This window comes from Triticum aestivum, chromosome 2B (assembly GCF_018294505.1).
Source record: "Triticum aestivum cultivar Chinese Spring chromosome 2B, IWGSC CS RefSeq v2.1, whole genome shotgun sequence".
NCBI lineage: Eukaryota > Viridiplantae > Streptophyta > Magnoliopsida > Poales > Poaceae > Triticum > Triticum aestivum.
The window spans coordinates 196165947-196176876 of NC_057798.1; the positions used below are offsets into that span (position 1 = coordinate 196165947).

At 44.7% G+C, this 10930-nt stretch overlaps 1 protein-coding gene across 1 annotated transcript in view; it reads right to left on the reverse strand.

Moving 5' to 3' along the window:
* Positions 1-1633, reverse strand: part of LOC123044315 (uncharacterized) — a 2954-nt gene extending 1321 nt beyond the window's left edge. Inside the window, exon 1 of the mRNA XM_044467021.1 lies at positions 60-1633. Within this exon, the coding sequence (XP_044322956.1) occupies positions 60-1392 (1333 nt within the window). The 5' untranslated portion in view covers positions 1393-1633. The remainder of the gene's footprint in view (positions 1-59) is intronic.
* Between the last annotated feature and the right edge of the window lie 9297 nt (positions 1634-10930).

Below are 10930 nucleotides of genomic sequence, written 5' to 3' on the forward strand. Positions count from 1 at the left end.
GAACTTTTTTAGCATGCACTGAAAGTGGCAGACAGTAAGGCAGTGGTGGAAACAGTTACCTGGACCAACTTTGAGATATTTGGAGATCGTACTTGAATCGTAGCCCCTGGCTAAACCAATAGCCCTCTTGGGGCTAAACTCAGCCACTCTCTGGACAGTGTTGTTCTTCATGTCAACAGCAAGCACCCATGATGTGTGCTGCCTGTCGCGGTAGTCAATCTTAGCTAGTAAGTAAAGAATGCAATCATCTTGCAGGCTCAGCTTGGGCAGGCCAATATGGAGAGTCGACAAGGTAGGCTGAGCTGTGACACCTTCACGGACCTTCAGCTTAGGCAGCGGTGGTTCAGGTATAGCAGAGGAATCGAACTGGCAATCGACACTCCAATGCGCTTTGGATAAGATGCCAGTCTTGATGCTCCATATTGTGGCCTTCCAACCAATAGCACGGTGCTGCAGCTCGACCATCTTGATGAAGCCATTAAGGACTGAAACGTCCCGAACAGCGGGCGATCGAGTTGCATTGCTAGGCAGTCTTAAGAAATGAGGCTTGGGGTGTTTGTCCAGCACGTTGCAGAAGATAATCATATGCGAGAGATCAACCCAGGCCACTGTTCCTTCATCACCTCCGATTGTGATTGCCTTGTATGTGATGAACTCGTTGGCGTCGGGGACTGAATCGACATTCACTGGCAGCTTGCTCCAGGAGTTGGTATCATGGTCATAGAGGCAGAGGTGAGAATGATTGCCATATCTGAACCCATTAGCTTGTGCGGCCAGGATGTAGCTGCCCTCAGGTTTGCGCACAATGGCAAATGACTGCTCGTTGACTGGGTGGTCGTTGCCGGGCTGCTTGATGTGCTTGAGCTCGGGAACACTGGCGTCGTAGACGAAGTAGTGTCGATTGCGGCGATACAAGGCATCGGATGGGCAATCACCGACTACGACGCATAGGAGGACGAGCCCACCGTCAGTCTCTGTGGCGACTATGCTAGGCCGGGTGGCGAACACGTTGTGGTCGTAGGCGGTGACGTGGAAGCATAGGCAGGAGACCTGCGGTGGTTGGGCGGTGCAGAAGGTGACCTCGATGTTACCCCGGAGACGGAGACCCTCCAAGCCGCAGTCGGCGGTGGTGGCGTTGCGACGGTCGGCAAAGAAGGCGTATGGCTCGATCAAGACGAAGCTTGGCTGGTCGCCACCGCCGTCGGGGTAGCCATAAGCAGGGGGATTCAAGGACGGGGAATCCTGTGTGATTGGGCGCCTGCGGAAAATCAATACCTTTCCCTCTCCTGCGGATGGACTGCTGTCAGGCTTCTTGACGGCTTCCTCCCCGCCGAGGTAAGAAGCAGCAAGAGCAGCCAGGCCGCTGTCCATGGATTGCAGATCGAGTGCCATCAAGCTCTTCCTCTCCGGTGTGTGGATCGATCCCAGATCGGTTGGCTCTCCTCTCCGCCTTGGGTGTGTGGATGGATTTATGTGGGGAAGGTGAGGTTGGAGTCGATCAGAGTCGGATCGAGATGAGATTGCAGCCGGAGCGAAAGGGGAGCGACCAGCCGCCGCTATACCAGGAGAACGAGGGTTGGGTGGGGAGTGCCTCGTAAGCTAGGGTTATGTTTCCCTTCAACATCTGTTTGGGGTCGAAGTTGGGCCTCCCACAGCCCAGAGAAAATCGGCTATTTGCCACTTTCAATACCGGGTTTCGTAAAATTGCCACTCTCAAGATTGGCTTCGCAAAAATGCCATCAAGCTCGTGTGCACATTGATTACTATGCCATTTTCCTTTTTTATTATTGTTTTCCTTTTCTTTTCCATTTTTTGGCACCCGAAAAGACCATAGTACCCCTCACGCTATCTTCACGTACTACTTGGGATTCAGATCGGCACTTGAAGCGAAACGAGCTCGTGCTGCCCCGCTGAGAAAAGCGACGCGAGGGTGAGTTGTGTCGGAGCGTGCAGACATGGACGAGCGCCGGCGGAGAGCGGCAGTGACGAGGGCAACTTGCAGCAGCGCGCGCAGCCATGGGCGAGCGCCTGCGGCGACCAGCGGTTTCTCGGACAGGCATGAGAAAGCTAGGGTGGCGAGTTCATGTAGCTCGCGCAGGCATCAATGAGGTACAACAGCGAGCAACCATGATGACAAGAACGAGATAAGCCTGAGAGCAAAATCCGATGCCAACACAACCAGACCACAAACGCATTGGATAAGGTTGAAACGACCAGGGGTACTTCTGTCCTTTCAAGTGCCAGAAAATGGAAAAGAAAAAGAAAAACAATGAAAAGGGAAAAAATGGCATGGTAATCAAAGTGCACACGAGCTAGGTGGCATTTTTGCAAAGAAAATCTTGAGAGTGGCAATTTTGCGAAGCCCGGTATTGAAAGTGGCAAATAGCCGATTTTCTCCACAGCTCACGGTGGCGACGCAAGTCTCTATCAATATATTGTTAGAGTTTTTTTGTTTTTGTCTTTTTAAGGCATGAACTTTTTTCGAGAGCAACTAGTTGACGAGCGCCCATTCGGGAGCCTCGCAACGATCAGCGCCACTTGACGCGCTCTCACTCATTCGCCACATTTCGCGCTCTGGACGCTCCCTCCGGATTTTGTTTTTTATTTTTATTTTTCCGCACTCGTTTTCGGTTTTTTTAAACGGTTTTTTCTTGTCTTTTCGATGTTTCAGTTTTCCACTTGTCTTCCTTAGCTTTTGGATAAAAAAATTTGCGCGAAAAAATGTGTTTTCTTTTTTTTCCTTTCGCGAGAGTCACGGTTTTGCTTTCGCGAGTGTCACGGTCGTGCCTCTCGGAAACGAAAAAAACATGTTTTCTGTTTTATTTCCTTCCGCGAGAGTCACAGTTTTGCTTTCGTGAGAGGCACGGTTGTGCTTTCGCGAGAGTCACGGTCGTGCCTCTTGGAAACGGGGAAAATGCATTTTTTTTCTTTTTTTTCTTTCGCGAGAGTCACGCTTTTGCTTCCACGAGAGGCATGGTTGTGTTTTCATGAGAGTCATGGTCGTGCCTCTCGGAAATAGAAAAACACATTTTCTGTTTTTTTTTCTTTCATGAGAGTCACGATTTTTCTTCTGCGAGAGGCATGGTCGTGCTTTCACGAGAAGCATGGCCGTGCCTCTCCTCGGAAATGAAAAAAACGTGTTTTTTCTTTGTTTTTTTCCTTCCGCGAGAGTCACGGTTTTGCTTTCATGAGAGACACGGTTGTGATTTCGTGAGAGGCACGGGCGTGCCTCTTTTGGAAAGGGAAAAAACCCGTGCTCCCGGCTCGGTTATTCGTATGGTTTTTTCGTTCGGTTTTTTCATGAAAAGAAGTTCGTCAAAACCTATCAACCCGAGATCTAGTTTTGAAGATCTCGATGCAAGGAATCCAATGGTGAAAGCGGTTCGAGATTTGGACGCATGGTTGAAGAGATAAACTGTTTTGAATTAAAGGATCTACGAAAAAAAGGGAAAACTCTCAGGTTGCGACAAGTGGCGCACATGCAGCACGCCACTTGTTGTAACCTAGGAAGGTTGGAGTGATCTTTGCAATGAGTACTCCTCAACTAGTGATTTCGACTTTTCCCCCTAGTGTGATGTAGGGTCCCTTCTTTTCCTTTGGCGTTGTCCACGTAAAAACGTCGACACCGGCCGGATCTCACGACGATGGCTTTCTTGATGTATTTGGGTATAAACTAAACAAGGTGCCGGTGTGGGCTCAAATTCAAGGATGCATGAGTGGTTTGACAAGGAAGGGAGAACTCGCCGAGAAAGTTGTTGCTAAAGTTGGGGATCCGCCCTTCACCATGATGGTTGACAATGGAGTAATAAACCCGGGTAGTACCCCTCTTGCAGGAGTTTTTTGGCTATGGAAATTATTACTACCTTTGGTGATTCAAAAATGGAGAAAAAAGATTCTCGCTCGTTTCCCCAGAGGTGACCCTGAGTTATTGAACCCACGGGAGGAAGACCCCCTTGAAGCTAAACAAGCTTTTGCTAAAGAAAAACCCTAGCTTTAGGCCGGATGAAAATCAAACAAACTGAAGGGGAACACATATGACAAAAAATAGGCGCGGGTGTGAGATCTTAATGCTTACAACCCTATATTTGTGTTGGGACCAAATATGATCTTAATTTGTGTGTTGAAAGTCACCCACCGAGATGTTCTTGTTATGAACCAAAGTGGGGGGGTGTCCAAATTACGTCTTGACTGGAACGCATCCTGCTTCAAGAGTCAGTTGTTCAACCAAAGGCCCTACCCATCTTGTGGGGTTGCCTCGAGAATTAAGATTGCAATAACTAGACAAGAGCTTTGGGTGTTTAATGATTACACCTCTTGAATCCCCAGGGATAGGATCAATGTTACCATACTAAATCTTTCTATAACTGGTGTTTAGAATAACACTTCACGGTCTCCCTGCGCTTAGCCTCTTCGTGGCTCACTCTCTATGATCCTGGTGTTGAGAAACATAGTAGAAAACAAAAAAATCGCCCTGCGATCAACGAGGTATGCCATGAAGATGCAATAACAGTTTGGATCGGATCGTTACCAACTCTGAGTTGCAGCGGAAGAAGACGAGTTGGTGTAGATCGTACTTGAAGTCCCTCGAACCGTCGATGAACGATCCCTCGAACAGACGATCAGAAGCACGACCTCTTCACAGTTTGCAAGCGTACGGTCTTCGCGATCCGGCAACGCTTTGCTGTTCTGAGCTAATCATCGCCGAAGAATTAGAGGGAGGAGATTAGAACCACACTAGACTTTTAATTATGAGGACTAAAGGATCTAGGTCTTTCTCTAATTACTCAACTAGGACCAACTAGAACTAGACCTAGTTGAACTAGAGGAGGCTTCAAAACTTGTGTGTTGAATTGTGGCCAAAACGTCTAGTATATGTAGGTTGGAGGAGGGGCAGGCGGCGCCACATAAGGGTGGAGTTTCCCCCTCCTCCCTTGGTCAGCCTAGAGGAGGGGGAACCCCCTCCAATTTGGCTTCCCCCTTGCTTCTGCAAGGGGTAAAGTGGGCTCCACCTATATTGGGCCCAAGTGTCCCAATATGCTTTCCACCACTTGGCCTTTTAAGGCCCCACTAGAGAAGCACGTGTTATACAAACCGTTTTTAACCCCTTTCTGTGACAGAGTTTAAAACCTTTGCCTTGCCTGTGTGTGCAATAGTGTGGCACCCCGGCTCATAGGAACCGGAACACCCTGTATTCCAGCCCAGAGATCAAGTCTTCTGGAATACGACACTGCTTGGCATAGAAAGGTCTTATTACAAATAATAGGGTTACAAAGGCTATGGTATACAAAGGATTACATCGGTGCGGCGACACTACGTCTGCTAAGGTAGCTCTATGCTAGCTGCGGAACAACTTGTAGCAATGAATAACTTTTAGCAGCGAAGCAACGATGATGGAGATGGACTTCACTCCATAGGGACTCTGGCTGGGATATGTCCTAGCTTGCAAACTCGGGATCCTTGACAAGCAATCAACCATGGCATCACCTTCAATCTGGCATGACACGCCAGGTGAGTACTTTGAATGTAATCGCAAGCTCACAACAACCAAAGCAATCAAGACAAACAATAGCATGGCATTTACAGGTTAATTATCAATGATGAACATGGTACTACTAGAACAATTGAAAGAGTGAGCATGTCATTTACATGTTACTCATGATATGAACATGATGATGCTAATGCTAGCATGAGAGGGAGTAAACGTTTAAGGTCTCATGGACCAACTTACTCATCTCGGAGGTTATCCCATAACCACCATATGTATCAAGCTTACCGTCGTGAACATCACATGATCACCCCAAGATCAACCAAGCTTGGTATCAACAATACCATCATGATCATCACATGACCACGCGGAGCTTGATCTTTACCTGTGATCATCGCATGACCACATAAAGATCAACCAACTTATTTCCTCACGGAACCGGGGTTATTTATTATCCAGGTTATTATTTATATTGACCCATAGTGTGACCTGCAATGAACTATGCCCATAACCGAGGGTGTGACTATCGATAGATTATACACTCTGTAGAGGTTAGTACACTGTGGCCACACTATGGAACCCATGGCCTCGTGCTCCCATTCAGGTGGACCAATGACGTTCCAACAAAACCGATCTATTGCATGATGCTTTGCCGGCCACTCCGAAAAACTCCCCTTTGGGCTATGTCATGGGTGGCCCCGGTGTCAACTCGTGACATCAGCCACCTTCATGTCCGCCACCATCGTGTCAAAACTAAAACAAAATCGTCCCAAATGGGGACTTGTGCACATGTGTCCAAACTAGGCACACAAGGTTATCACCGCCTGCCAGGACAGGGTAGCACGAGCACATAAACTTCCCTAGTTGGAGGCACTGGTGAGAGGCATGACAATAGAACGAATTAGGGCCTCCCCATCCAGGCAAGCGTGGTTGCACCAGTGAGCTCGATTTGGTGGCACCATGACTCGGCCAACAGATTTGTTCAAGTTCAATCAATGTCAGGTTTAACTTGAATGGGATGAGTTGAGCCATAGAAAAATAACATGAAGAAATAATAATGCATGAAAGCATGATATATTACAATAGGTAATCAACAAGATTGATTCTATGTTATATGTAAATGTAAATAAATCCAGTAGGTAATATTGGTGAACTCTACACCTGGACCACATGACCCGCGAGAAGAAACTGTCATACATGATCCCTTTTTCGTTTTAATGTGATCATCTCACAGAGTTGGTAAGGGAAGATCACAAAAAGCACAGACTAGTACAAGGATGATACGTCCATTTTGCATCATGTTTACCTACTGTTATTTACTATATTTTGTGCATAATAATTTTTTGGAGTAATTCTAATGCCTTTTCTCTCATAGTATGCTAGGTTTACACAAAGAGGAAGAATACCAACAGCTGGAATTCTGGACCTGAAAAGCTACGTTAGAGTTACCTATTCTGCACATCTCCAAATGAGGTGAGACTTTGCGGAGAATTATTTTGGAATAAAAGAAAAATACTGAAGCAAATAACTACCGGCGGAGGCCCACCAGGTGGGCATAACCCACCTAGGCGCGCCCTGGTGGGTTATGCCCTCCTCGGCCCACCTCCGGTGCCCCTCTTCTGGTATATAAGTCATTTTGACCTAGAAAAAAATAAGAAGAGGACTTTCGGGATGAAGCGCCACCGTCTCGAGGCGAAACTTGGGCAGGAGCATGTTTGCCCTCTGGCGAAGCGATTCCGCCGGGGGAACTTCCCTCCCAAAGGGGGAAATCATCGTCAACATCATCACCAACAACTCTCCCATATTGGGGAGGGTAATATCCATCAACCTCTTCAACACCACCATCTCCTCTCAAACCCTAGTTCATCTCTTGTGTTCAGTCTTTGCACCGGATCCTTAGATTGGTGCTTGTGGGTGACTAGTAGTGTTGGTTACATCTTGTAGTTGATTAATATATGGTTTATTTGGTGGAAGATTATATGTTTAGACCCATTATGATATTTAATACCCCTCTAATCATGAGCATGATTATCATTTGTGAGTAGTTACTTTTGTTCTTGAGGTCACCGGAGAAATCTCGTTGCAAGTAATCATGCAAACTTGATATGTGTTCGATATTTTGATGATATGTATGTTGTGATTCCCTTAGTGGTGCCATGTAAACGTTGACTACATGACACTTCACCATATTTGGGCCTAAGGGGATGCATTGTGGAGTAATTATTAGATGATGGGTTGCTAGAGTGATAGAAGCTTAAACCCTAGTGTATGCGCTACTTCATAAGGGGCCGATTTGGATCCAAAAGTTTAATGCTATGGTTAGATTTTATCTTAATACTTTTCTCGTAGTTGCAGATTTTTGCGAGGGGGTTAATCATAAGTAGGAGGTTTGTTCAAGTAAAAACATCACCTAAGCACCGGTCCACCCACATATCAAATTATCAAAGTAGCAAACACAAATCGAACCAACATGATGAAAGTGACTAGATGAAATTCCCGTGTACCCTCAAGAACGCTTTGCCTATTATAAGAAACTATTTTGGCCTATCCTTTGCCACAAAAGGATTGGGCTACCTTGCTGCACTTTATTTACTGTTATCATTGTTTGCTCGTTACACATTATCTTGCTATGAAACTATATGTTATGTACAATTTCAGTGCTTGCAGAAGTTACCTTGCTGAAAACCACTTGTCATTTCCTTCTGCTCCTCGTTGGGTTCGACACTCTTACTTATCGAAAGGACTACGATTGATCCCCTATACTTGTGGGTTATCAATGATCTTTTCTAGCACCGTTGCCGGGAATTGAAGCGCTCTTGGTAAGTTGAAATTGGTAAGGGAAAATTATTATTACGTGCTGAAATTTATTGTCACTTGCTACTATGGAGAACAATCCTTTGAGGGGTGGCGGTTAGCGGGTTATCAGATCCAAAATCGGACCTGATAGCTTAACGGTGACCCATTATGGTGGATGCCACGTGTCGATCACCCTTGACGAAAGCAATTCCATGACGCGCTATTTATCGTCATGGAAGTGGACACTTCCGTGATGATAATTTTGGTAATGGCATGGAACACTTCTACGATAGCACAAGTATGACTATCTTGATTCTGTCATAAAATCGTCATGGATGTACATGCATGACAAAAAATGTGACCTACTGTGACAAACACGTATCATCACGGAAGTGTATTTTTTGTAGTGGTGAGTCTAGTGTATTACCTATGCAGAGTGTTATTTAAATCTATCGATAGTCACATCCTCAATTACGGACATAGCTCGTGAGTAAGTCACACCATTGATCAACATTAATAAGTAATCTTGCACACTAAGTTATGTTTGGCACTGGTAAAGTGATGATGTCGGTGAAACTGATTGTTGTGGAAACCAAAGTGTTGGTTTTGTTTGTGATCTGGGAATGATCACCATTTGGTTACGAGGTAACCCATTGGTAAGAGAGTCTGAGGGACTCGGTGAACAAGTTTGTTTGCACTACATTTGTAGTATGTTACTATCCTGCATTCAACTTGATTAAATGTCATGATATTGCTTGCCATTATGTTTATGCTTGTTGTGAGCTTGCAAGTACATTCAATGTACTGACCTGGCGTGTTATGCCAGATTTTAGGAAAATCTAACCGGATCGGAGTGCTGCCGTGTTTAGATCGGGTCCACATCGGTGTCCCTATGCTATGGAGTCCTGCTTCATCGTCATTCCGCTACCGCGTAGTTGTCGTGATCGTGGCCCCTTTATGTTCACTAAATAATGTACATATTGTTCAGCCGCACCGTGTGTGCCGCTTGGCCTCGCTACTTGATGTAATATTGCACTATGTTTCCGCTAGCATCAATAAAGCGGTTGTTTTCTGTATGAAGATGTTGTGTGTTGCCAGAAGACTTGATCTCTGAGCTGGCAATGCAAGGTAAACCGGTTGCTCTGAGTTAGGGTGCCACAAAGGCATACGTATTTAAAAAAAATTGAACCATTCCCGACCTTTCCTCTTCTTTTAAGCATATTTTGTGCAGCTCAACTAAAATAAAATGCCATCACCGCCTTGACAATTCAGTGACACTGTACAAAAAGAAATGACTTAACATTACATCATGATGTCAGGTATGTAATCGACATGCATTAGAGACAAACATACAGACCTCCCATGATAACATAATGAACATTAATTTTAACAAAGGTGTGACTAGCCTTACCGGGATAATTTGAGTGAAATCTACACCCTCTATTCCTTAATGTAAGACATTTTTGTAGTTCAATTTAAAGTACCCAAATGTCTAGTATTTAGAAAAGAGGTGGTAGTTTTCTTGAGCATATATCTAGGAAAGCTTGCCACACTTTATATATGTCCATACACTAATGCAACACCATTCGAATAGTACAAATATACACTAATCCAGTGGCTAGTGCAATATTAGAGTAGTTTTTTTATTATGGGGAATAGTACAATGGTTTTACTGAACAGATTTCTATAAGCTAGCACCGGAAGATTTATATAAGCATTAACAATACAAAATGTAAAGGTAACAAGTTTCAGCATTGGTATACTAGCTGTGCAACAACATTAAACCAAATACAAAAGTGTGAAGCTAACTAGCATTACTAAGTAATGACAGTATAAAAAATGCAAACCATGTACCTTCAAGGTAAATATCATTTCGAACTCGAGGGGACTTGAAAAATTGCTATCCCAATCTTGATAATCGATCAAACATAAAAACTTGATCGAACGGATCAAGAGAACAACCAGAGGAGGAGGTGCCCACTCTTGACCTTTCCTCTTCTCTTCGTAATTTTTTGTGCAGTTTAACCAAAATAAAATGACATCAGCGCCTTGGCATTTTGGTGACACTATACACAAAAACTTGACTTATCTCATGAAAGTGAGGTATGTAATCTATAAGCATTAACAGTGCAAAACTCTAAAGGTAGTAACAAGTTTCATCGTTGGTATACCGGTTGTGCAACAGCATTAGAATGCCTTAGCTGAAAAATCTTTAATACATCCACAATCAACAGCTAACCCTGAAATAATCCGGTGACATTAAATGGCATTGCTTAAATTCAGCGGCATTAGACTGAATGCGGCATTAGTTAAATGTGGCATCACTTTAGTAGTAGCATTGCTTGACTTTACCGTTGGCATTATACTAATAGCAAAAAAGTGGCAATAAGAGCATGGGAGGCCTATTCGGATAGTGGGCGTACCAGTATGATGTACCTCCACGGATGCATAGAGTGCTGCCCAAAGCAACAAATATCCAGGAAGAATATGTGGATTACGTCCAATTTTTGTTCTCTTTAGCACCTTTTTCCTATGTGAGGACAACAAACCAAACGACCTGGTCATTATCTATTTTGTTGTCATGCCTTTCTACCCTTTTTCAACCAAGAGACACGGGACTCGTTCCTTAGCTACTAATTTCCCCTTTTC